This window comes from Oryctolagus cuniculus, chromosome X (assembly GCF_964237555.1).
Source record: "Oryctolagus cuniculus chromosome X, mOryCun1.1, whole genome shotgun sequence".
Classification (NCBI taxonomy): domain Eukaryota; kingdom Metazoa; phylum Chordata; class Mammalia; order Lagomorpha; family Leporidae; genus Oryctolagus; species Oryctolagus cuniculus.
The window spans coordinates 46,084,418-46,111,002 of NC_091453.1; the positions used below are offsets into that span (position 1 = coordinate 46,084,418).

At 40.4% G+C, this 26,585-nt stretch overlaps 1 protein-coding gene across 8 annotated transcripts in view; it reads left to right on the top strand.

The window, feature by feature from the left end:
* HEPH (hephaestin) overlaps nt 1–26,585 on the top strand; it is an 86,353-nt gene that overhangs the window by 22,432 nt on the left and 37,336 nt on the right. For all 8 annotated transcript variants that reach the window (XM_070066818.1, XM_070066815.1, XM_051827142.2 and 5 more), the window contains 7 exons: nt 470–601; nt 4,041–4,252; nt 5,061–5,211; nt 8,091–8,303; nt 19,526–19,739; nt 23,084–23,223; nt 23,838–23,969. In XM_070066818.1, coding sequence (XP_069922919.1) covers nt 470–601; nt 4,041–4,252; nt 5,061–5,211; nt 8,091–8,303; nt 19,526–19,739; nt 23,084–23,223; nt 23,838–23,969 — 1,194 coding nt within the window. The remainder of the gene's footprint in view (nt 1–469; nt 602–4,040; nt 4,253–5,060; nt 5,212–8,090; nt 8,304–19,525; nt 19,740–23,083; nt 23,224–23,837; nt 23,970–26,585) is intronic.

Sequence of the window (26,585 nt, forward strand, 5' to 3'; positions counted from 1 at the left end):
TAATAATTCTTTTTGCTATTCAGAATTTATGATTGAGGCAAGTTGATATCCTACCAAGATATACAAATACAGGAGCTGGGACAATAAAGTTAGAGGAAATGGGCTTGGACCTGACAGTAAGTGAGAAAAGGTCTTGGCTTTAGACAATGGCTCTGCAACTAATGAGTTATTTGAATTTGGGTAGGTCGGTTCCACTTCCCTGAGCTGAAGTTTCCTCATTTATAAAGTGGAGATAATAACCCAGGCCCTGTGTGTTTTAGAATGATGTTTGAAAATCAAAATGAGATAAGCACTTTATTACAACTGTAGATTGCAATATACTTAGAAGGGGTTATTATTATCAATTGCAAAGAAAAGAGGTCTCTTTTAAACTTATACTTTCCCTTTCTTTTGCTCCCTCTCCTTCTGCTTGCTTTTTCCCTAACCATCCCTATGTTCATTCTCCTTTTCTCTCTTTCTCATTTTCCAGGGCCAGTGATCCGGGCTGAGGTGGGTGACACTATCCAGGTGGTCTTCTACAACCGTGCCTCCAAACCATTCAGCATACAGCCCCATGGAGTCTTTTATGAGAAAGACTACGAGGGCACTGTTTACAATGATGGTGAGCCAGCAGGGTTTCTAACAAATGTGGGCTGCAAGTGGCAGCTCTAGAGGAGAGATAAAAGAGGGGCTGGGGAAAGGGAAGAAGGAAGAATTCATTACCAGGTAAGGATGTTGTAGAATGAATGAATGATGTGATGGTGAAATAATTAGAGAAAACTTTAGGGGAGGGCGCTGTGGTGTAGTGAGTAAAGCCACCACCTGCAGTGCCAGCATCCCATATGGGTACTGATTCAAGTCCCAGCTGCTCCACTTCCGATCCAGCTCTCTGCTTTGGCCTGGGAAAGCAGTAGAAGATGTCCCAGTCCTTAAGCCCCTGCACCCATGGGGGAGACTGGAAGAAGCTCCTGGCTCCTGGCTTTGGGTCAGCTCAGCTCTGGCCACATATGGCCCTTTGGGGAGTGAACCAGTGGATGGAAGACTTCTCTCTCTCTCTGCTTCTGCCTTTCTGTAACTCTGCCTTTCCAACAAATACATATTTCTTTAAAGATTATTATTTATTGGAAAGTCAGAGTTACACAGAGAGAGGAAAGGCAGAGAGAGAGAGAGAGAGAGAGAGAGGTCTTCCATCCAATGGTTCACTCCCTAATTGGCCGCAATGGCCGGAGCTGCGTCGATCCAAAGCCAGGAGCCAGGAGCTTCCTCTGGGTGTCTCATGCAGGTGCAGGGGCCCAAGAACTTGGACCATCTTCTACTGCTTTCCCAGGCCATAGCAGAGAGCTGGATCAGAAGTGGAGCAGCCGGGTCTCGAACTGGCACCCATGTGGGATGCCGGCACTTCAGGACAGGGCATTAACCCCCTGTGTCACAGAGCTGGCCCCTAAATAAATATTTAAAAGAATTGGGATATATTTAAATGTATTCTGATTATAAAAAATAGAAATTATAAAAAACACAATTTATAGATAATTGTCATACATTTTGATTACCTTTTAACATTTTTAATTATTTTTTAAGATTTATTTATTTATTTGATAGTTAGAGTTACACAGAGAGAGAAGGAGTGACAGAGAGAGAGGTCTTCCATCTGCTGATTCACTCCCCAATTGGCCACAAGGGCTGGAGCTATGTCAATCTGAAGCCAGGAGCCAGGGGTTTCTTCTGGGTCTCCCATTCGGGTGCAAGGGCCCAAGGACTTGGGCCATCTTCTACTGCTTTCCCAGGCCATAGCAGAGAGCTGGATTGGAAGTGGAGCAGCTGAGACTTGAACCTGTGCTCATATGGGACACCGGCACTGTAGGCGGTGTTTTTACCTGCTATGCCACAGTGCCAGCCCCACCTTTTAACATTTTTATGCTTATAAGATGTATGAATTTGTAGATATGAACTTGTTTATACAGTTATGCATCCTTTTTTTGTCTTTTTTTTAAATTTATTTTTAATTTCATTTATTTGACAGGTAGAGTTATAGACAGTGAGAGAGAGAGAGACAGAGAGAAAGGTCTTCCTTCTGTTGGTTCACTCCCCAAATGGCTGCCACGGCTGGCGCTGCGCCAATCCAAAGCCAGGAGCCAGGTACTTCCTCCTGGTTTTCCATGTGGGTGGAGGGGCCCAAGCACTTGGGCCATCCTCCACTGCCCTCCTGGGCCACAGCAAAGAGCTGGACTGGAAGAGGAGCAACCAGGACTAGAACCCAGCCCCATATGGGATGCCGGCGCCGCAGGCGGAGGATTAACTAAGTGAGCCACGGTGTTAGCCCCTCGTCTGTTTTCTTGTGCATTGTTATAAACATTTTTGTCACATGTAGTTGACATAATTTATTTACCTTATCCTCTGTTGTTTAGGCATGTTGGTTTTTCTTTTCTTTTTTTTTAAGAAGATTCATTTTTTTGAAAAGCAGAGTTACAGAGACAGAGAGAGAGAGAGAGAGTCCATCCGCTGGTTCACTCTCCAAATGCCTGCAGTAGCTTGGACTGGACAAGGCCAAAGCCAGGCATGTGGAACTCCATCTGGGTCTTCCACATGGATGACAGTGGCTCATCACTTCTGCTGCTTTCCCAGGCACATTAGCAGGGAGCTGCATTGGAAACGGAGCAGCTGGGACTCGAATTGTTGCTCTGATATGGGATGCCATCATTTCAGGTCATGGCTTATAGACCACAATGCCAGAAGCATGTTGGTTTCTAAAGCATTTTTTGAATACTACAAATCAGGTTGCAGTGAATGAAAGCATGCATTCTAGCTTGCAGTTTAAATTTGTATCTTATGAGAAAGTGGTATTATTGAGTAATTGAGTTCTTGTTTTCTCCAAGACTGTTAACATATATTAAGCCAAATTATTAAATAAATTCTGAGTGTAAAGGCAAAGTTGCAGACAAATCTAGAAGGCAACTTCTTCAAGAAGTCAATGCCATTGGGTGATATTAGAGACGTGACAACTAAGTGCAAACTGAGAAATCTTGATTCATCTGATTATAACATACTTCATGAAACATTTTGGAGATAATTGGGAAATTTGTCATATAGACTAGATATCAGATGATATTAGGAAATTTTCTGAGGTGTGCTAATGGTATGGTAGCAAGATAGGAGATGCTTGCTGATCTATTCAGGTGTAAAATGTCATGATGCATGAGTTACTTGCAAAATGATCATCAAAAGCAAGCAATGAATAACTTTGTGTGCATGCATGTATGTGTAGATGTGCATAAAAATAGTTGTAGCTAAAGATGGAAAAATGTTAACATTTGACCCTAAATGGTAGAGCAATGATCACTGCACTCTTCAAAGTTTTCAGTATGTTTGAAAACCTGAAAAGTTAGGAAGAAATAGTAAATAAGGAATGATAAGTTAAACTCATCCACAATGATTTTCCCCTGTTGTAAGCTATATTACAAATTTCCTTGTATATGGTTCTTTGCATATTTTTATGATTCTTTCATCAGAATATATTTTTAATACATGAAGTTTCTGTTTCAGAGGGTATACACATTGACAGTTTTGGTACCTACATGCAAATTGCTCTTTGGAGAAATTTGTAGTCCCATCAATTTCAAGTTCTGCCAATATTACTAGAGAGGGTCTCTTTTTTACAACCTCACCGGTACCAGGGTAATATTTTAAATTTTTATCGAAATGACAATTTTGTAGGCAAACACCCTCAACCAACCTCGTTATTTTGATTTAAATTTGTTTACTCTAGATTGAACATGCTTTTCAGTGTTTATTACGTGTCTTCCTTATTAGTGAAATTTTAAAAGGCTATAGACACATCTTTGAAATCTAGGGAAGTATAAAGTGCCTCAGTTCATAAAGTAGTGGCCAGAATAGATGGCAAACTCTAGTATCCTGAGTCTTAGACCAATATTCAGTACTCCACATTGCTGTTGCCAATGATGCTACAAACTGCCTCTGCAGTTTACCATCTCTATCCCACTGTTTGGCGCTGATTATATTAACTCTAGCCAATGTGAGTAATAACGGCTGTGTTTTCGCTGCAGGCTCATCCCACCCTGGTTTGGTGGCCAAACCCTTTGAGAAAGTGACATATCGCTGGACAGTTCCCCCTCATGCTGGTCCCACGGCTCAGGATCCTGCCTGTCTTACCTGGATGTACTTCTCCGCAGCGAATCCCATTAGAGATACAAATTCTGGCCTGGTGGGCCCCCTGCTGGTTTGCAAGGCTGGTGCCTTGGGTACAGATGGCAAGCAGGTATTGTTGGGTGCCTGGCTAGGAAAGCTGCTGAGAGGATGAGGAAACTGCATTCCTAAACAGGATTAAGTGTAAGATTGTGTTCTAGAGGTGAAGAAATAGAAAAAAATAGCCAAATTACTGCATTATAAATTATTAGGTGGTGACTTTGTGCTCTCTTGCATTTCGTTTTTTACTTACTAATACACATTTTCTTTAGTTCAAAGCCTCCCATCACCATCTCTCCCTCAGTGCCTCGCTTCCTTCCCCACCCCCATAGCCGCTAACACTTGCTCCTAATCTCTAAGTCCCCTTTAGTATTTGCTTATCTCCCACTGTTTCTAGCGGTGTAGCATTGGGCAAGTTATTTGATTTATCTTTGTCTCAGTTTCTTCATCTGTAAAGAGGGCTCACATGGAAGGAAGTAACTTGGGTTTCTGTGAGGATCAGTGGAAATAGTCAATATAAAATGCTTAGCATATTGTCTGGCAAGTAGTAAGCATTCAGTAAATACTAGCAGTAACAACAGTAACAGCAGCAGCAACAAGAGCAATTCTGTTCTTTTCTCATCCTGTGCTTTTCCCCTGCCCCCTTCCATATATTCCTCCCTTCCAGTCCTCTCCTTTGATTGTAACCGCCTTCTCCTACAACTTGAGGTTACCTGGGGGAAAATTGCTTAGCAACAACTGCAGCTTTGAACAGGAAGTATGGGCATGGCTCTGAGTCTACCAAAGGAGGTGAGGAACATCAGAGATCCTTCCGTTTGTAACTACACAACTCCTGACACATTTGTTCTTTATCCCTGTTCTTTCTTCTACTGGATATGAAGAAAGGGATAGATAAAGAAGTATTTCTCCTCTTCACTGTGTTTGATGAGAACAAGAGCTGGTACAGCGACACCAATCAAGCAGCTGCTATGTTGGATTCCCGACTGGTCTCCGAAGATGTCAAGGGCTTTGAAGACTCCAATCAGATGCATGGTATGGAGAGTATTTTTACCCTGGGCTACAACTGAGATATCTAAAGTAAAACCTAAACCTAACTATGATCATGACCAATCTATGAAATCACAGCTTTGTCCAAGAGACAAGTTATATCGAGGGATTCAAGCAAAAATGACAGATCTGTCTTAGCACCTTCTTTGCGCTGTCATGTGTTACACTGTATGGGGGACACTGGGAGGAAGTACTGTGAGATGTGGATTGTGCACAAAGGATCTACCACAGAGTATGAACTCTAAGCTGATACCCTTTCCAGTCTAACCTTCCACTACTTGTGCTCCTGCACCCCATATTCCAGTTAAGTGCGCTTATTTTTCTATGACCATACCTTTTACTTTGCTGATTTTTTTTTACTTCAGTGTCCTACACTTGAAATGCCCTCATTATGTCTTTGCCCTGAGCCTGTGGGAAGTCTGCCCATTCTCTATGTCCCTACTGAAATGCTACCTCCTCCATATAACCATTTCTTATCACCCAAGCCCTGCGTGATGACACCCTCTTATTAACTATCATCACTTTTCAGTCAGACCATTTTAATAGCATGTTCCATACACTCTTTTGTTAGAGTGTAGTTTCCCTAAAGGTGAGTTTTGTATGTTTCTTATCTCTGTATCCTCTACCCTGTGCAACACATAGTAAATGTTAATTGGATTAGTGAGCTACCAAATGAATGGGTAGATGGGTCTGTGGGCGGTAAGTGAATGAATGGGAAGACTTGGTCCCAGTTTGCAAAGAGCTCCTAGCACTTTTTGATGAGATGAGAATAATAATACCCATGAAACAATTATAGAACAATCCAAGACAGACTATAATTAAGTGTCAAATTATGTGGAACAGCTTTTAAATTCAGAGGAGGAGAACATTAGTGGAGAACAATCAAAATAAAGGATTCTTGGAAAAGGGAGTTCTTGAGCTAGAGCCTGAAGACTAAATAGGTTTGCAATCAAGACATTACAGGCAGAGGAAGTAGAATCAGAGGGTTAGCAATGCTCTCATCTGCATCCAAGAGGATTATCAAATAGGGTGACTCATTAAAGCTGATTTCAGTGGATGTGAAAGCGTTAGGCCTGGTCAGCTTCAAGCAGGTTATCTTGCACGAGAAGCCTTCAAAACTTTGTGGAAAAATGAAACTAAAAGTATGAGTTTATTTTTTATATAGATTTATTTATTTATTTGAATGACAGAGTTACAGAGAGAAAAGGAGAGAGAGAGAGGAAAGGAGGAAGGAGAAGGGAGGGAGGGAGGAAGAGAGGGAGGGGAGAGAGAAAGAGAGAGAGAGAGAGAGAATGAGAATCTTTCCTTGGTTGGTTCAGTCACCAAATGACTGCAATGGCCCAGGCTGGGCCAGACAAAAGCCAGGAGCCTGGAACTCCATCTGGGTCTCCTACGTGGGTTGAAGGGGCCCAAGCATTCAGACCATCTGCTGCCTTCCCAGGTGCATTAGTGGGGAGCTGGACCGGAAATGCAGCTGCCCGGAAAACAACCGACATTCATACTTATAGGGATGCCAGTGGGGCAGGTTGGTGACTTAACTTGCTGTGCCACAACACAAGCCCCAAAATTTGAGTTAATTTTAGTGTAAATTTTGTTTAAAATCCATGTAAATTTTTAATAACATAATTTTTTCATGTTTTATGAACAATTTTCCATCAAAATATACTCATATTTTAATTCCATCTAATACAATTTTTTGAAGTACAATTGTATTGGGGAAGTGTGGAAGGTGAGGGAGGAGGGAGGATACAAATAAGTATGCTTTCTTTTGACTCCATCTTTTAGTTGTTATCACCAGTTAGTTCCATCAACTGGAAAAAGTAATACAATCTCTTAAGTCAAGTTCATTCCAGTTTCAGTTTAATGAGTACCTGATTGGTATCAGGCAACATGGTGGGTGCCTAAACAGTCACATAGATAGATAGATAAATCTTCCTGGTAGGTCAATCTAATGAGGGAGACATATTTGTAGGAAATTTATTGGACTCTGTAGATAGGTGATATCGCAGAGTTTTGCAGGGCAAGTTCCACGGATATCAGAGATAGTGATGACCCTGCTTCACTCAAGAGGTGATATTAAAGGTGGGACATGAGAGATGAGTAGTAGGTTTCCATAGAGAGAGATTTGAAGGAAAGATTATCTCAGGTAGAGGGAATGGCATACAATGTTTTCAACTGATGTTTTCTAAGCATCTAAGATGTTTAAAGCCTTGGGAATGCAGAAAAAATTAGAGATCACAGGGTAATGGCACGTGTGTGGGTGGGGGTTGGAAGGTATAGGAGGGCAGACTACATGTAGGTGTACCATGGAAGAGGCTATTGTAGGAAGTAAGGCAAGAGAGGTTAAGGTCCATAATCAGTAACAGTAAGAGGAACAGAAGGAGACATTCTGAGAAGTGAGCATGGAACTTTGGGGAAACCTAACACTTTATAGAGAGGTAGAGAATGATAACAAGATAGAGAAGGAACAATCAGAGATGTTATAAGAGAATTGGTAAATGCAGTGCCTCAGAAATAAAGGGAGGAGAGTTCCAAGATAGTGGGAATGGGAGAGGTTGGTATTGTGTGTGTGTAGGTGTGTAGGAATTGTGATAGTGGAGAGTAGTTCAATATTGCCAGAATATGGAAGATGGTGGAGGAAGGTCAGTAGATGAGGCTAAAAAGGCTAACTGGATTCTCATTCTAAAGCCACATCTCCATGGGTTGAACTGAACTGGCTTAGAGAAAAAGGCAGAGGAGTTCAGAATGACTCCTGACTTTCAAGGTGTGGGCAATCCCAGTATAGAGCTGATGCCATACTGCTGGAAGGTGCTGAAATAGTCTGGTCTCATCTCACCATTTTGTTTTGTGTTTTTGTTTTCCAGCTATTAATGGGTTTCTGTTCTCTAACCTGCCCAGGCTGGACATGTGCAAGGGTGACACTGTGGCCTGGCACCTGCTCGGCCTGGGCACAGAGACTGACGTGCATGGGGTCGTGTTCCAGGGCAACACTGTGCAGCTTCAGGGAATGAGAAAGGGTGCAGCCATGCTCTTTCCTCACACCTTTGTTATGGCCATCATGCAGCCCGACAACACAGGTAAGTGCATTAGCAGCTGGCCTTGGGCTCAGAGGCTTTGTTGTGTATGGGGTTGAGGGTAGAGATAGGAGGAGGGAGGACTGGTGAAGTAAAAAGAAGAGGCATGTAAAGAGGGCTAGGAAATTTCCAAAGATACTTTTGTCTTTTCCCTCTTCAATATATTCTTCATGTTCTGGTTGTTTGAAAAGAGAAGAATTAGAACATCGGGATGAAGGTCTTATATGGCAGAGGATGGACTTGATCACATAGCCTGTCGACCACATAGGTATTTTATAGATACAATCCTCACACTAGGAGGCAAGTGGAAGAGATGTACCTATAATAACACTTCACCTCTGATATTCTGTGAAAATTTTTGCAAACTCTCTCACTTATATTGTGTGAGAGAGAAATACTCTAACAGTATCAGCCTAGAAATCAGAACACAGGAGGTCCAGTGCAGGTCTTTTCATTAATTTTCTGTGTAACTCTATCTTAATGACTATCCTTCTTCATGGCTAGATTATTCTCACACTCATTATTTTTATTTCATGCAGAAATTTGACAACAGCATTTCTTTATATTTCATATTTTTTAATATTTCATAATGTATTTTTATTTACAGTCCCTAGGGTGTCTTCTTTTTCCAGCCAGTAGGTGGCAATAATGTTTGTAAGAAAAATCTGTCAGTTCCACCTAGTTCTTATTAAGCTTAATATTAGTTGTATAAATTCCATTAATATTTAGAGAACCAGTTCTTAAACTAAGCAAGTCTCTTTTGTTTATTTAATAACCTCAACCTGGTCCTGAATTTAACAAACACATGACACAAAGCTGGTGTCCCCAGATTTCTTGGATCCCTGTTTCTGTCCATTTACCTGGCATATTTTCTTGATTAGGGAGATTTATTGTAATCAAATTAGAATCATCAGTTAATGGAGTAAAATTTAGTGAGAGAAGCAAGTGCTTGCAGCAATGTGGAGGTTTGAAAGTTCTTAATAAAAAAAAAACAAAACTACTCTTTAGTCAGCCCCAAAGCCAAATCTCAGATTTAATCTCCTTCCTGAAAAGCCATCCAGTTTTCCTAGACAGATCTATATGCCTTCTTAAAGCTCACTCTAGATGAATTTTCTTGGTACCATACTGAGGCCCAATGAGGGCGGCTGTAGATGACTTAAAAACATTCTTATGGGTAGGCTGAAAGAAGAGGGGGAGAATGGATTTACAAGAATAAAAGTTTGAAAGGTTACTCTTGGTCTTTTTTATGTTTTCATTTCTAGATCTTTAAAATTCTTTGTCAGATTGGGTATTTATCTTGGTGGTTAAGATGCCTGTTAATACACCCATATCCCACATCAGAGTGTCTGGATTTTATACTCAACCCTGTTGCCTGATTCTAGCTTCATATCGACACAGACCATGGGAGGCAGTAGTGAGGGTTCAAATAAATGGGTTCCTACTACCCATACGGGAGACCCGGATTGAGCTTCTGGTTCTGTTTAGGCTTATCCCAGTCTGCCATTGCAGGCATTTGTGGAGTGAACTAGTGGATGGGAGCATTCTATCTGTCTTTTTGTCTCTGTCACACTATCTATCTCTGCCTGCCTCTCAAATTAATAAGTAGCTAAGTAATGATTTTGAAGAAACCTCTCCTCTTTTTAAAGAAATTTCAAGTTATGGAACATTGGAACTGGTGAGAGTCCCTTTGAGCTAAAATCAATTAATTTAGTTTACTAATGAGTGAAAGAGATACAGATCTGAAATGGGGAAATGACTTGCTCAGGTTAAAAATGTTAGCTTTATATATTTTTTCCTGCTTCTTCCTCTTGCCCCTTCTCCATCAAATCCTATTGATTCTTACTCATAGATGCCTTCTTGAATGTGAACTCCATTCTGCTCCTGGGAACACGTTCTCTAAATAAAATTACAGAGATTGTTGTGACTAGCTCTCCAAAGGCAGGGCTAAGGTACCTGAGTTCAGTGGCAGAGTCAGGACCAGAATCTAGCTTGTAGAGTGTTGGGTAGTGATGGGCAATGGTAAATAAACATGCATGCTTGAGAAGCTTTGCAGGAGGTTTAAAATCATCACTATGGAGATTCAACACCTGTGTGTTGGACACTTTCAATTACGTTTACACAAATAGAAAAAACACATGCTCAGAAAAAGTTCATAAAAATGTTGAGAGTTTCAGAATCAGCCCTTAAGGCATGCGGATCCGGCTGAAAAGCTCATGAGAGTATTTCAGGCATGGAAAGCCAAGACACTCTGGGGAAAAAAAAAAAAAAAAAAAGAAAGAAAGATCTCTGCGAGTGAGATCCCAGTGGAAAGAATGGGTCATCAAAGAAGGAGGTACCTTTCTCTGAAGGGAGGAGAGAACTTCCACTTTGACCATGGCCTTGTCTAAATATGATCAGAGTCAGTGAACTCAGGGGGCTTCCATAGCCTTGGCAGCTCATGACAAGAGCCTAGGGTGATTACTGATGCCATAAACAAGAGTGCCAATTTGTTAAGTCAACAACAGGAGTCACTGTGCACTTACTCCTCATGTAGGATCTCTGTCCTTAGTGTGCTGTACATTGAGATTTAATGCTATAACTAGTACTCAAACAGTATTTTTCACTTTATGTTTCTGTGTAGGAGCAAACTGTTGCAATCTTTACTTAATGTATGCTAAACTGATCTTCTGTATATAAAGAGAAACGAAAATGAATCGATGTGAATGGAAGGGGAGAGGGAGTGGGAAAGGGAGGGTTGCGAGTGGGAGGGACGTTATGGGGGGAAGCCATTGTAATCCATAAGCTGTGCTTTGGAAATTTATATTCATTAAATAAAAGTTTGAAAGCAAAAAAAAATAATAAAAAAAATAAAATTAGTGATGCTTTTAACAGATTTCGGTGATCATGTTAACGTATAGAATGTGCTAAATGTCACTTCTGAGAAAACTAGTAAAATGTCAATGTTTTGAATTTCTATTCTAATCTGAAGGCATGTGTAGATGCTTATGCTGAATTAAGTCATTTATAATTTATGTTCAAGATTTTTTAAATTTTATCATAGAAATCCTAAAATATTCTAACTCAAAATTCTAAAATATTAAAAATAACTTAAAATACACAGAACATTATTATTATTATTATTATTATTTTACTGGAAATAGAGTAGTGAGAGGACACATTGGGATTGCAGTAGAAATACAGCATCCTGAAAGTGTCACCAAACACAGAAAAATAGAAACCCTACATATACTATATACACTTACAAGGTATGTTACTCAGGATTTTTTTTAACATAATCAAATGCTAATATCCTAATTAAAATGGTTTTATGATAACTTTGTAAAAAATACATTAAGTTCCAATGGTGGTTTTCTGAAAAAAAAAAATGTTGAGAGTTTGAGGAATGTGCTGTGGCATAATGGGTAAAGCCTCTGCCTGTGGCACTAGCATCCCATATGGATACCGGTATGAGTCCCAGCTGCTCCACTTCTGATCCAGCTACTTGCTAATAGCCTTGGAAAGCAGCAGAAGATGGCTCAGGTGATTTGGTCCCTGCATCTATATGGGAGACTTGGAGGAAGCTCCTGGCTTTGGATTGGCTCAGCTCTGACTGCTGTGGCCATTTGGGGAGTGAACCAGTAGATGGAAGATCTCTCTCTTTCTGTCTCTCCCTCTGTCTCTCTGTAATTCTGCTTTCAAGCAAATAAACAAATTTAAAAAAAGAAAAAAGAAAAAAATAACAGTTTGAGTTGTGTGGGTCTACTGATGATTTTTAAATCCTCATTTCTCTTTTAATAGATCTAACATTTAGCAGAAAATATTGTATTGTTTTTAAAAGTATCACCCTGCATAATATCCTCAGCTCTTCCAATATAACTACTAGAGTTTTAATAGCCAAAGAAAGTGGCAGATAAAAAGGTTAAAGCTCTGGAATGTTATTTTGCACAGATTCATGTAGATGTTTCAGCAGCAAAGAGAGCATTTATTACTGCTGTGTCCCTTCATTTTTGGTTCTTTCATATTTTTTGTCATTGTAGCTCTTTTTTTTTTTTTATTTGACAGGTAGAGTTATAGACAGTGAGAGAGAGAGAGACAGAGAGAAAGGTGTTCCTTCTGTTGGTTCATTCCCCAAATGGCCGCTATGGCCAGCGCTGCACCAATCTGAAGCCAGGAGCCAGGTGCTTCTCCCTGGTCTCCCATGCGGGTGCAGGGACCCAAGCACCTGGACCATCCTCCACTGCCCTCCCGGGCCACAGCAAAGAGCTGGATAGGAAGTGGAGCAGCCAGGATGAGAACCTGGCACCCATCTGAGATGCTGGCGCCGCAGGCAGAGGATTAACCAAGTGAGCCATGGCGCCGGCTCTTTTTTTTTTATTCATTTTCATCCCTTCACACACACCCTCTTTCCCCAATCCTTTCCCCATTCTTTCATTTTCCACTTCCCATTTCATTATTTTAACTTTCTTTTTTTCTTCTCTCAGGTTTTTCTATTCTTTTTTTTAAAGATTTATTTTATTTATTTAAAAAACAGTTACAGACAGTGAGAGGGAGAAACAGAGAGAGAGGTCTTCCATCCATATGGTTGCAATGGCCAGAGCTGCGCCAATCTGAAGCCAGGATCCAGGGGCTTCTTCTGGGTCTCCCACGTAGGTGCAGGGGCCCAGGGACTTGGGCCATCTTCTACTGCTTTCCTAGGCCATAGCAGAGAGCTGGATCGGAGGAGGAGCAGCTGGGACTAGAACTGGTGCCCATATGGGATGCCGGTGCTTCAGGCCAGGGCTTTAACCCGCTGTGCCACAGTGCAGACCCCTGTATCTCTATACTTTCTTTTTCTCCTCTCCTTTTCTTCTTTTGCTTAACTATTTGTCTTCCATCTTGCCCTTTGTCTTTCCTTCTTTTACATTTCCTTTTTCACTTCTTTTTAGCTCTCCACTTTCTTCCCTTCCTTATTTTACCAAGTCTCTTTCTTTCTTTTCCTTTGGTTATATTTTCCTCCTTTGTACCTCGTTTCTCTCAATTTCCATCCCTTCTTTGTATTTCTTCATGTTATCATCTTTTCTCCCTTTTATTTTTTCTTTATTTCTTTTCCCTTTAATTTCCTCTTATTTTTCTTTCTTCTTTTTCCTTTTTCTTTATTCTGTATCTTGTCTTTTTGCTCTTCCTGTGTTCCTCTGTTATCATGACTTTTTTCTTCCTTGCTCCTTTTTATTGTCTCTTTCTGTTATATTTTCTCAAAACATAGTCAAAATCTGTGCTTTTCACATTGTTGGTTTAGGTACTGGAATGTGAGGATGAATAAGGCAACTAACTCACAGTTTATGTGAAAAGGAGATAGGTATGCAGACAATATTCAAAAGACTGTTATGATGCTATCTGCAAAGAGGTATGAAAACACACAGGGAGCTGTGATGAATTCTGCTTGACTTGTGAGGCTTTGCTAGGAAAGCAGATATTCAGAGTGAGATTTTAAAGGTGAATAAGCTGTCACCAGGCAATGAAATGGGGTGGGTGATGATAAGGCATTATAGGCAGTAGGAATCATGTAAGCAGCATCTTTCTAGAGAAGTTTGAATAGTTTGATTCAGTGGTTCTTGATTGGAGATAGTCCTCTAACATATACTTAGAAATGTGGAGCTACATTTAGTTGTTACACTGGCAGAAGGTGTGAAGGGGATGATACTGGCATTAGAGGGTAAGAGTTAAGCAGGCTAACATTTTCTGCAATATGTAGGACAGTCCTATGTAATTAAAAATAATCCCATTCAAATTATTAATAGCACCCCTGTTGAGGAAATATCAAAACGTAAGATTTAAAGGAGATAGAAGATGGCTAAGGATCCAGTTAGAAAGAGAGGAAGGGACTTGTTAAAGAGTTAGGATTTGTTTCCTAGGTTATGGGAAGCTATGAAAGATTTTCTTTTATTAAAAGAATGAGTAACAGAATGTGATTTTCAGTTTTGTAAATTTACTGTGGGATCTTTTGGATAATGGTTCTGATTCAGAAGGAAACAAAACCGGAGGTACAGAAGAAGGCTCTTGAAATAAATGATGGAAGCTTGCCAACATGTGGGGACAATGGAGATGGAGAAAAGACCAGAATTTAGGGATATTTCGAGAGAAATGGCAGGGCATTTTGAGGAGCTGATGAGGAAGAAAGGATGTCTTAGGTTTCTAGCTTGTGCATTAGATGGATGGCAGTATCATTATCCAAATTAGCAAATAAGAAACAAGGGCAAGGAAGTAAGGTTTGGATAAAATGTATTAATTGGGGAACATGTTAAGCTAAACACGTTTGGTGATATCTAGTGATGGTGCTTTCACAGAAGGAATTTGTGGGTAGAAATCTCAAGCCTGGAGGAGAATCCTGGGCCAGAGAGGGAGTTTTGGGTATTCTCATAATGGAAGCCCAGTAGCATGTAGAATGATAGGAAAGAAAATGTGGGGCCAAAATTAGTATTTAAGAGGTAGGAAGGAGTAAAGAAATAGTAAAGAATTGCTTAAAAAGATAGGAGGAGATTGTGGGGAGCAACTCGGACTAGACTGTTACTCGAATTAAGACTTATTCTATGCATCTGCTCTCCCACAATATGGCGCTGAGAAGGGAGTAAACAGCTTCTACACAGCTGCCTCTCGCCAATTTGATTGACTGAGCTGCAGGAGCTGATCTTGCTCCTGATTGGAGGAGAGCAGTGTGCTCGGTGTGTGGGTAGCAGAGTTGGGATTGGTGGAAGAGGACTATAAAGGAGGAGAGAGACAACATGCACCAGGAACACCTGAGGAACATCTGAGCAGCCCCCGAGAGAGCCGGCCGGCGGTGTGCCGCTCCCCCGCGGAAGTGGGGAAAGTGGCAGGGGGAACCGCCCTTCCACGGAGGTGGAAGGGTCGGTAGCCAACCCGGGAAGAACCAGCAGCAAACCCGGGGAGGGCCGAGCAGACAAAAGAACAGCGCAGGGTCCTGTGTCGTTCCTCCACGAAGAGGGGGAGCGACATAATGGTGCCGTGACTCGGATGTGAAGCCTAGGCAGGGTTTAGTGTCGTTCCTCCATGAAGAGGGGGAGCGACAGGAGATTCATAAGCCAAGGTCAAAAGAGTTTAAACAAAGAGGTAGCTTGGACAACAATGTCCATATGAGAAAATTCAGATGATATGACTACCTTAAGGTCACATGTATCTCTCTCAGAGTGTCTTCCACCTGTTTTGTCTCCTCAGGTGATTTCATACTTTTTTTCACTCCAGATCCTAACTCAGACTTTTGAATGGTATATACAATAACTGTTTTGTACACACAATTCACTCAATACATAAAAGAGTTCTTCTAAAAGTTTCTGGGAAAGTGGAATCATAAGATAAGTTTATTTTGGTGCAGAAAGTTTTGAAATCTGTGCATATTCTTCAAAAACTTCATGGAAATTTATATTATGAAAAATTTATGAATTTCAAAATTTTTATACCAAAATAAACTTATTTAATACTACATTTATCCAATTTTTTTGAAGTACTCTCATATTTATTGCATATCTCAGTTTCCTAAGAATAGGGTGGAGAGATACACAAGACAGAAATGGTCTTTGCTCTCAGGGGATAGCCTCAATAAAAACTTAAGTAGAATAATTTCAGACAATAATACATCACATGAAGGAAATAAAATATAGTGATTTGAAAAAAAAGGGTGGAGAAATTACTTTAGAAAGTATGTTCAAGGAAGGCCTCTTTGAAAGTATGTCATTTAAAATAATTCCTAAATAATGAGGAAAATGGAGGTATATGAGTTGCTGAACCAAACATTAGAGGGTGTGGGATCATCAAATGTCAATTATCTAAGGTGAATCAAGTGTGGTTTATTCAAGGCTCAGAAAGAAAGTGAATGTGGTTGGAGTATAGGGATCTAGAAGAGGACTGACATGATACAAGGTGATAAAACTTGAGAAGGGTCATATTATGTAGAGACTTATGGACCACAGTTAGGAATTCAGATTTATTCTAAGTATGAGTGGAATATTTAAAGCAAAGTAGTGGGGCTGGTGTTGTGGTATAGCAGGTTAAGCTACCACCTAGGACACTGGGATCCCACATAGGTGCTGGTTTGAGACCTGGCTGGTCCACTTCTATTTTTAGTTTTTATTTAATGAATACATTTTTTCATAGATAAAACTTTAGGAATACAGTGGTTCTTTCCCCCTACCCACCCCACCCCACCCCACTCCCATCCCACCTGCCTCTCCCTCTCTCCACTTCTGATATATCTTCTTGCTAATGTGCCTCAGAAAAAGATGACCCAAGTGCTTGAGTCCTTGTACCCACATGGAAGATCCAGAAGAAGCTCTGGGCTCCTGGCTTTGGCCTAGAACAACTCCAGCCATTGTGGCCATTTGGGGAGTGAGACAGTGGATGGACAATCTCTCTCTCTCACCACTCTGCTTTTCAAATAAATAAAAAATAAATCTTTAAAAAAAGCAAATGAGCAATATGCTTTGGATTATATTTGTTGAAGAGATCCATGGATTATATGCAGATAATGTAGTCCATTACAGTTTTCCAGGTAAGAGGGGATAGCAGCTTGAACTAGCCAAGTAGTGGTAGAAATGAAAGGATAGCTATAATGTAATTTACTAATGGAATAGATGAGAAGGTAAGAGAAAAGAATTGGGAAATAAGATCTGGAGAGAAAAGTATGGATTCCTTATTTCAAGATGTCTATAAACAAGTATAAGGGATTTTTAAAACAGATTTATTTATTTATTTGAAAGGCAGAGTTACAGAGAAAGAGAGAGAGAGAGAGAGAGAGAGATCTTCCATCCGCTGGTTCACTCCCCCAATGGACCCAATAGTTGGAGCTGGGCAGATCTGAAGCCAAGATCCAGGATCTTCTTCCAGATCTCCCATGTGAGTGTCCAAGGATTTGGACCATGGACTCGGGCCATCTTCTACTGCTTTCTCAGGTGCATTAGCAGGGAGCTGGATCGGAAGTGGAGCAGCAGGGAATTAATCAGCACCCATAAGGGATGCCAGCGCTGCAGACAGCAGTTTTATCCACTACGCCACAGTGCCAGCCCCTAAGGGATTATTTTTAAAAAGCAGAGCACTAGTTAGTCCTTAACTGACTGGTGTAGGTGTAAAATGCATTAGGAATAGGGAGGCCAAGAATATTGAGTCAACTTGGGCCAGAGAAGTTAGAGAGGGCTTTTTGGAAGAAATAAAATATGAACTGAAGTTGGGAAATGAATGAGCTCTGACAAATACTTGGGAGTAGGGTAGGCAGATACATTCCAGAAAGAGGATAACAATGAGATATGAGGGAACTTCAATTACTAATTCCATTTATAGTTTTTTCCTAAAATCCATTTTCCTTGAACTTTTTGAAGGCCCCCTCATATGTGATAAGGGCTTTCAGATATAGATTTAATTGGAGTGCTACTTGAATTTGGAATAATGTCTGTGGTGTGGAACTGGGTTTGGGGCTTTCTCATAGAAGACTGAAAATTAGGATGAAGTTTGTAGTAATGGAACAGGCAGCAGATACCAATATAAGGGAACAATGACAGTAAGTTGTATGAAAATTAGCTCCTCTTGATCAGTATTCTCTGTGCATGAATTTCCTTGGCATAGAAACCCAAACTTAAGATTACATTCACGCTGCCCCACAACACAGAGATTTAAGAATGATATCTGAACATTCATTTAAAAAAAAAAAAACAGGGAAGGAAGACCTTGGTATAAACATGCCCCTGATCAGGAAGTTCTTTCTTGTTAATCTACTTTAGCCCACAAAGAGGCACAATTGGTCAATTCCTTCCTTGGATTAGTGTCTTTTACAGCTTCGTTTACTTATTTAATATCTTCATTTACTGAACATTTACTATATACTGTGCTACAAGCTTTACACACATTATTGTGTTTCATTCTAAAACAACCAAACTAGGTAACTGAAATGGTCTTCATTCTACTGATGTCGGAACAGAAGCACCCAGAGATTTAGAGATTGTCATAAGGGTGCAGAGTTAATAAGTGATAGTGTAACTAATTATCCGTTTTCCAAGAACTGAATATTTTCCAGGAATATGGAATTTTCAGTGGAAAACTAGGAAAATCCCGGCCAAACAGGGAAGAGTTGGTTATCTGAGTAGCAGAGTTAATTTTAAATGATTTAATTTTAATTTGAGATTTATTTGTTTATTTGAAAGTCAGAGTTACACAGAGAGGGAGGGGAGGGGGAGGGGGAGGGGGAATCTTCCATCTCCTGGTTCACTCCCCAATTGGCTGCAACAGCCAGAGCTGTGCCGATCTGAAGCCAGGAGCCAGGAGCCTCTTCCAGGTCTCCCACACAGGTGCAGGGACTCAAGGACCTGGGCCATCTACTGCTTTCCCAGGCCACAGCAGAGAGCTGGATTGCAAGAGTTGCAGCTGGGACTAGAACCGGTGCCCAAATGGGATACCGACACTGCAGGTGGCAGCTTTTACCTTCTACGCCACAGCGCCAGCCCTGACAGTATAACTCTTTTTTTTTTTATCTTTATATACAGAAGATCAATTTAGTATATATTAAGTAAAGATTTCATCATTTTGCACCCACACAGAACATAAAGTATAAAATACTGTTTCAGTACTAGTTATAGCATTAATTCACATTAAACAACACATTAAGGACAAAGATCCTACGTGAGGAGTAAGCACACAGTGACTCCTGTTGTTGACTTAACAATTTGACATGCTTGTTTATGATGTCAGTAATCACCTGAGGCTCTAGTCATGAGTTGCTAAGGCTATGGAAGCCTTTTTTTTTTTATCTTTTATTTAATGAATATAAATTTCCAAAGTACGACTCATGTGTTACAATGGCTCCCCCCCCCATACCGTCCCTCCCACCCACAACCCTCCCCTTTCCCACTCCCTCTCCCCTTCCATTCACATCAAGATTCATTTTCGATTATCTTAATATACAGAAGATCAGCTTAGTATACCTTAAGTAAGTATTTCAACAGTTTGCTCCCACACAGAAACATAAAGTGAAAAATAATAGATGATTTTTTTAAATGATGATGAAATCAGATCAGACCTATTGTCATGTATAACTCTTAACCCCTGTGCTCATTATTCTCGATGAATATTTAATGTTCTCTTATTTGAAGTGTAAAAGAACTTTATCTGTTGACTACTTGCTGTAAACAGTATACTGGGAAGATATAGGAATTTCCAGGCACTGCCCAGAGGTATTATGAGTCAGATTTTACTTTCTGATCTTCCTTTAGGAATATTTGAGATTTACTGCCAGGCAGCCAACCATCGAGAATCAGGGATGATGGCAATCTATAATGTCTCCCAGTGTCCTGGCCACCAATCCAAGCCTCGCCAACGCTACCAAGCTGCAAGAATCTACTACATTATGGCAGAGGAGGTGGAGTGGGATTATTGCCCTGACAGAAGCTGGGAACTGGAATGGCACAACCAGTCTGAAAATGAGAGGTAAGAGTTTATAAAAGAGTGTATCACACTTTCAAAGAATGATTTTACAGATGAAGATGCTGAAACTCTGACATAAGGAAGTATTTGTTCAAAGTCATGTAATAGGATAACAGATTTTTTTAAAGTAAGCTTTTATTTATTTATTTATGAAAGGCAGAGTTACAGAGAGGCAGAGAGGTCTTCCATCTGCTGGTTCACTCCCCAAATGGCCATAATGGCTGGAATTGGCGGATCCGAAGCCAGGAGCCAGGAGCTTCTTCCAGGTCTCCCAAGTGGGTGCAGGGGCCCAAGGACTTGGGCCATCTTTCACTGCTTTCCCAGGCCATAGCAGAGAGCTGGATCAGAAGAGGAGCAGCCAGGTCTCGAACCGGCACCCATATGGGATGCAGGCACTGCAGGCAGATGCCTAACCTACTATGCTACAGCTCTCACCTCTGATAACAGATTTGAGTGCAGAGACTAGACTGAAGATCTTTGGAATTTAAACCAACTACTTCTTCATTGATATAAGGTGAGGCTAAGGTTAAAGACCTTCTCGCATCCTTATAATGTTTGCCTCCCTTAAATTTCAAGAGAATTTACGCAAGGGACTAAATGCTTTAAGCCCATCTATCCATTGAAAAAATGACATTGTAGTCATAAGGGACAGCCTAAACAGAAAATGTCCAATCCACAGTGGTTTAAATAAGATAAAACTCTATTTCTTGTTCACCTGGTAGTAGAGGTATGAATAAACCAGGGCTGGTAGGTGAACTATGTTACCCACAACACTCTTTCTTTCATCTCTGGGAGCACGTTATCTATTCTAGTTGTAGCCATTTTCAGATATCAAAAAGGGAAAAAGAAGCCCAGTGTAAGCAGTAATGTCTGTAAGGAGATGGCATGGAAGTTGTCTGCATCACTTTTACTCATACCGCATTGTCCTGATCTTATTCATATGGCTGTATACAGCTGAAAGAGCATCTTAGAAATACAGTCTTAAAGAGTGGGAATAAGAGAGGGAAGAGATGTATAATTTGGGACATGCTCAAGCTGACTTGCCCCAAATGGTAGAGTTAAAAACATACCAGGGGATTCCAATTCAATCCCATCAAGGTGGCATGTACCAATGCCATCTCACTATTCCAAGTGATCAATTTCAGTTCACAGTTGATCATAATGAAAGGACTAAGAGTCAAAGGGAGCACATAAACAAGTCTAGTACCTGCTAACACTAACCGATGGAATAAATAAAGGGGAGAGTGATCCAACATGGGAAGTGAGATACTCAGCAGACTCATAGAATGGCAGATGTCCTAAATAGCACTCTGGCCTCAGAATCAGCCCTAAAGGCATTCGGATCTGGCTGAAAAGCCCATGAGAGTATTTCAGGCATGGAAAGCCAAGACACTCTGGCAAAAGATCTCTGCGAGTGAGATCCCAGTGGAAAGAACAGGTCTTCAAAGAAGGAGGTACCTTTCTCTGAAGGGAGGAGAGAACCTCCACTTTGAATATGACCTTGTCTAAACAAGATAAGAATCGGAGAACTCAGAGGGCTTCCATAGCCTTGGAAACTCATGACTGGAGCATAGGGAGACTACTGATGCCATAGACAGGAGTGTCAATTGGTAAAGTCAACAACAGGAGTCACTGTGCACTTACTCCTCATGTAGGATCTCTGTCCTTAATGTGCTGTGTATTGAGATTTAATGCTATAACGAGTACTCAAACAATATATTTCACTTTGTGTTTCTATGGGGGTGCGAACTGTTGAAATCTTTACTTAATGTATACTAAACTGATCCTCTGTAAAAAAAAAAAAAAGAAATTATCAACTCCCAACTTGACTCTCACTGGGATTAAACATGACAATAGGTCTGCTCTGATTTCATCATCATCTAAAAAAAATCATCTATTATTTTTCACTTTCTGTTTCTGTGTGAGAGCAAACTGTTGAAATCCTTACTTAATGTATACTAAGCTGATCTTCTGTATATTAAGATAATCGAAAATTAATCTTGATGTGAATGGAAGGGGAGAGGGAGTGGGAAAGGGGAGGGTAGTGGGTGGGAGGGACGGTATGTGGGGGAAGCCATTGTAATCCATAAATCGTACTTTGGAAATTTATATTCATTAAATAAAGTTAAAAAAAGAAATACAGTCTTATTAGTCAACCATATTCTCAGCTCAGGTAATTTTATTGTTAAAAAGGAAGAGAATGGAAACTGAGATATAGATTAGCAGTCTCAACTAAGGTTTTTTTTTAAGATTTATTTATTTATTTGAGAGGTAGAGTTACTGACAGAGAGGGGGAGAGACAGAGAGACAGAAATGGCTGCAATGACTGGATCTATGCTGATCCAAAGCCAGGAGCCAGGAGCCTCTTCCGGGTCTCCCACGTGGGTGCAGGAGCCCAAGAACTCGGACCATCTTCCATTGCCTTCCCAGGCCATAACAGAGACCTAGATTGGAAGAGGAGCAGCCAGGACTCGAACCAGTGCCCACATGGGATGCTAGCACTGCAGGCCAAGGCTTAGCCTACTCTGCCACAGCGCTGGCCTCTCCACTAAGGTTTTTTTTATTCATTTGTTTTGTTTTGTTGCTCACTGCCCTTTGCGAATTCTACATTTTATGTTGGTTGTTGAAATCTTTCTCACTTGCTCTGCGAACTAGGAAATGTGGCTTCTCTTCTCTGAGCCTTGGTTTACTCATATTTAAAGTGATGTGGTATAGGTGAAAAACACAACTAGAGAAAGAGGCAGGAAATGAGCAGCAGGCTTGAATCTAAGTTCTGGCTCCCTTTGTGGCTGACAATGTCACTGTAGATCATTTCTGTCATCTATGGTTCACTAATTGAACCTCTGGGACCTAGCTACTTCATAGAACTGTTGGGAATGTCAAGTGATGAAATGAATACTGAGGCCCTTTGTAAGCTGGAAAGCATCTCACAAAGTAAAATCTATAATATTCCATTTTTTCTCTCTCTCTTTTCCCAGCCTTTATTTCCAACAGTAGCAATTAATACTCTTCTGTCACTTTGAATCCTGTCCTTTTGTTAAATTAATTCCATCTAATACATCATTAAGGTTAAAGATATGTCCCAGAGGTTCTTAGCCCAGTGCTCCTGTCATATTAATTGCATTACAAATTCCTATTCACATTATGGCAAAAAAGGAACATGTACATATACTGAAATCTATCTTATTTAATGGTGGTTGTGTAGTCAGTGTGCTGGAGAATCTGACATAAGGAATAGGAACCTTTCTTCTATCTGTGAAAGGAAGATGACTCTCACATAGCTTCCCCAAATCTGAACATGAGGAGTTGAGGGCCAGGTGCTCATATCTCTCTTTGGATTTCTGTAGTTATGGTCACGTTTTCCTAAGCAACAAGGATGGGCTCCTGGGTTCCAGATACAAGAAAGCCGTATTCAGAGAATACACTGATGGAACATTCAGGGTCCCTCGGCCAAGGACTGGAACAGAAGAGCACTTGGGAATCTTAGGTAAGGGAATTCCACTTCCTTATTAAGTTTTGGAAGCTTGTGCTGCTCTTGGGGCAGCTATGCCACATTAGGAAGTCCTCCTCATTCTCAATATTTCCTTATGTTGTAACTATGAGTACGGTCATATTATATAAAGTAATGATAAAAATCAGCACTTAAGGGGGTATCATGAATTCTCATGTGATTCAAGTTTTTTTTTAGTTTTTTTTTTTTGACAGGCAGAATTAGACAGTGAGAGAGAGAGAGAGAAAGGTCTTCCTTTCCATTGGTTCAGATAGTTTGCAGTATTTTCCAAACTCCTGCTGCTTACCATCAGTAATTCCATGGAGACCAGATTCTCTATAGCCTTTGGCTATGATAGATAGAGGATTGGGGTGGAAATGCGAGAGTAATTGGAGGTGTAATCCTAACATGAAGCATCATTATCTGCTAGGTAGCAATGTCAGTTTAAACATTCCTGAATCTCCATGTGGAGTAAGCCATGATTTCCAGTCTCAGAAAGATTCTTTCTCAGGGCAAACATCTAATTCTATAGAGCTATCATGCATGTCACTTTCTTTAGTTCTGTTCCACCATTCCACTAACGAGATTTTTTTCTTCTTTTTAAATATGAGGTCCACTTATCAGAGGAGAGGTTGGTGATGTCCTGACTGTGGTGTTCAAGAATAATGCTAGCCGCCCCTATTCTGTACACGCCCATGGAGTGCTAGAATCTAGTAGTGGCTGGCCACAAGCTGCTGAGCCTGGTAAGTAGGAACATTTATTGAAGGGACCAAAGGTATGAAGCACCTCTGCTTGCTCATTAAATATATTTTGCTCTTAAAGATTGAAAATAGGAATAATAATCAATACAAGTCACAACCTGAGTTTGTCTTTATGAAACACTCATTCTCTCAATCCTACAATAGGCTGTTGTTTTGTTTTGGCTAGTATTCTGATTCAGGTCTCTAATAACATACTCTTGGCTATAGTCTGAGCTCCTAACCTGTTGCAGACCACAGACTGGTCCTTAACCTCAATCACATATACTATAGTTCTTGTCACCTTAGTACAAACTAAGCTCTAATCCCAATAACATACTAAGTCCCTAATATTAAATGTATAGTGACCATCTTTGTAGCCACATTCTCTTCCATTAATTCATTGCATAAATACTGGAGACATACAGATGATAGGAAAAACTTTAGACATCATGGATGCAATCACTTAAAGAATTTGTACTGTTGTGATAAAGACAAGTAAACAGGCAAATATAATGTACTGTGGTAAGTGTTAAATAGGAGTTTTTACAGTGCAGTAGGGAGGTGTAGAGGGAGGTACTTAATCTAATGTGCTTGAATAAACATTAGATTAAGTGTCATCCCAGAGTAGATGACATTTCAACTGAGGTTTAAATAAGTTGCTTTCAAACTTTACATGAATAAGAATCACTTAGAAGTCTTGTGATAACACAGATTATTGGGATCAACTTCCAAAATCTGATTCAGTAGGTATGCTGTGGGACTCAAAAATTTGCTAGTTCAAACATGTTTCTAGGTAATGCTTTTGCTGCTTGTTCAGAAGCTACACTTGGAAAAATCATTGACCTGCAGGATGGGAAAGAGGCATATAGATAGCTAAAAGGGAGTGTAGAAGATAAGCAGGTAGAGGAAGTTATTTAGTGTAGCAGTTAAGATGCCACTTAGGACACCTGCATTCCATATTGGAGTGCCTGGGTTTGAGTCCTGACTTTTCTTCTGATCCAGTTTCTTGCTAATGTGCGCCCTGGGAGTCTGCAGGTGACAGCTCAAGTACTTGGAACCTTGCCACTCATGTGGGAGAGATAAAGATCTGGAGCTCAGGAGAAAGGTATGCTCTGAAGAACTATGTGTGTGGCACATCAACATTTATGTAGAAATTTAAGGCTTAGGAATGAAAAAAGTCAGTCAAAAGAGTGTATTAAATGAGATAGTAAAAACCTTAAGATTGAGTGTGAGCACTGTGCTTAGTGGTTAAGATGCTGGTTAGCTGGCTAAGTCCCATATCTGAGTACCAGAGTTAAATTCCTGGCTGTGGCTCCTGATTCCAGCTTCCTGGTGAAGCGGAGGCTGGGAAGCAGTGGTCATGGCTCAAGTAACTGGCTTCCTGCCACTTATTTGGGAAACCTGGATTATTGACTACCTGGCTCCTGGCTTCAGCCCCAGCCAGGGGTCATTGTGGGTATTTGAGGAGTGAATCAGTGGATGGGAGCTCTCTCTCTCTCTCTCTCTCTCTCTCTCAACAAACAAATTTCTAACAATAATGATGAGTCCCAAAAGAGAACCAGTTTTTAAGGAAGGTACTGACCGGAAAGTGAGTGTGAGAAAAAGTGTGTAAGCTGATAGGATCAAAACCAGGAATTCTACTTCAGAGAGGTTACATAGAACTAAAATGAAAAATTTCCCATTGGATAAAGCTATGGGAGAATCAGTTGTGATTTTGATTAAACTGGTAGGGAAAGAAGCTATACTGACGTGGGCTAACGAGAAATTGGGGTAAGTGGGAGTTGAAATGATGAGTGTGGTTTAGTTTTAACACAGGGTCAGAAAAAAATCAGGTGATGAGATAAAGGCTATGGCTAAGTGTTGATGTAAAGTAGAGGTGAAGGACACTGGAGTTGAGGAAATCACAGGCCAGAGTGTTGGATGAGTCATCTACATGGACCTTGAAGTTACTCAGAAGAATGTTTAACAAAAGGGATGGTAAATGAAGATGGAGAGAATTAGATGGATTTGAAAGAAATTAAGGCAGAATCAATAGGACATTAATGCTGAGCAAATGTTTTGGGGACAACAGTGATGATAGAGCCACGGGTATTAGAATTTTTTTGAATCAATCAACCTGGATGAAAAAGAAAGAAGAAATTCAGGAAGTTGGAAATGGATTTTATTTCATTATTTAATGTGAACGTATGTGGGGGATACTAAGCTTATTTTTGAATGTCATGAGTGTGAGGTACCTGTAAGACATCTGGGTGGAAATGAGAAAGTCATAAGGATAGGAGGTTATACTTAGTTCAACATATGGGCTGTAGCTTGGAAGAGCACTGGGATAGTTATAAAGATTTAGCAGTAATCAGTAACTACGAGAAATAATGGCTGAAATCATGATTATGTATGTCATCACCCAGGGAGATAATAGAGTGACAACAACATTGAGCTGAGAATAAAACTGAATAACATCATTATTAAGACATGATAATCTACCCTAATTTGTAAATTTAAAGCAGTTCAAATCTATTGGATTCTGAAACAGAATGACTGCATGTAAAGTTCATTCAGAGAAATAAAGACTACCCAGAAAACATCCAAGAAATTTTGAAAAAGATGAGTGAGAAAAGAGGA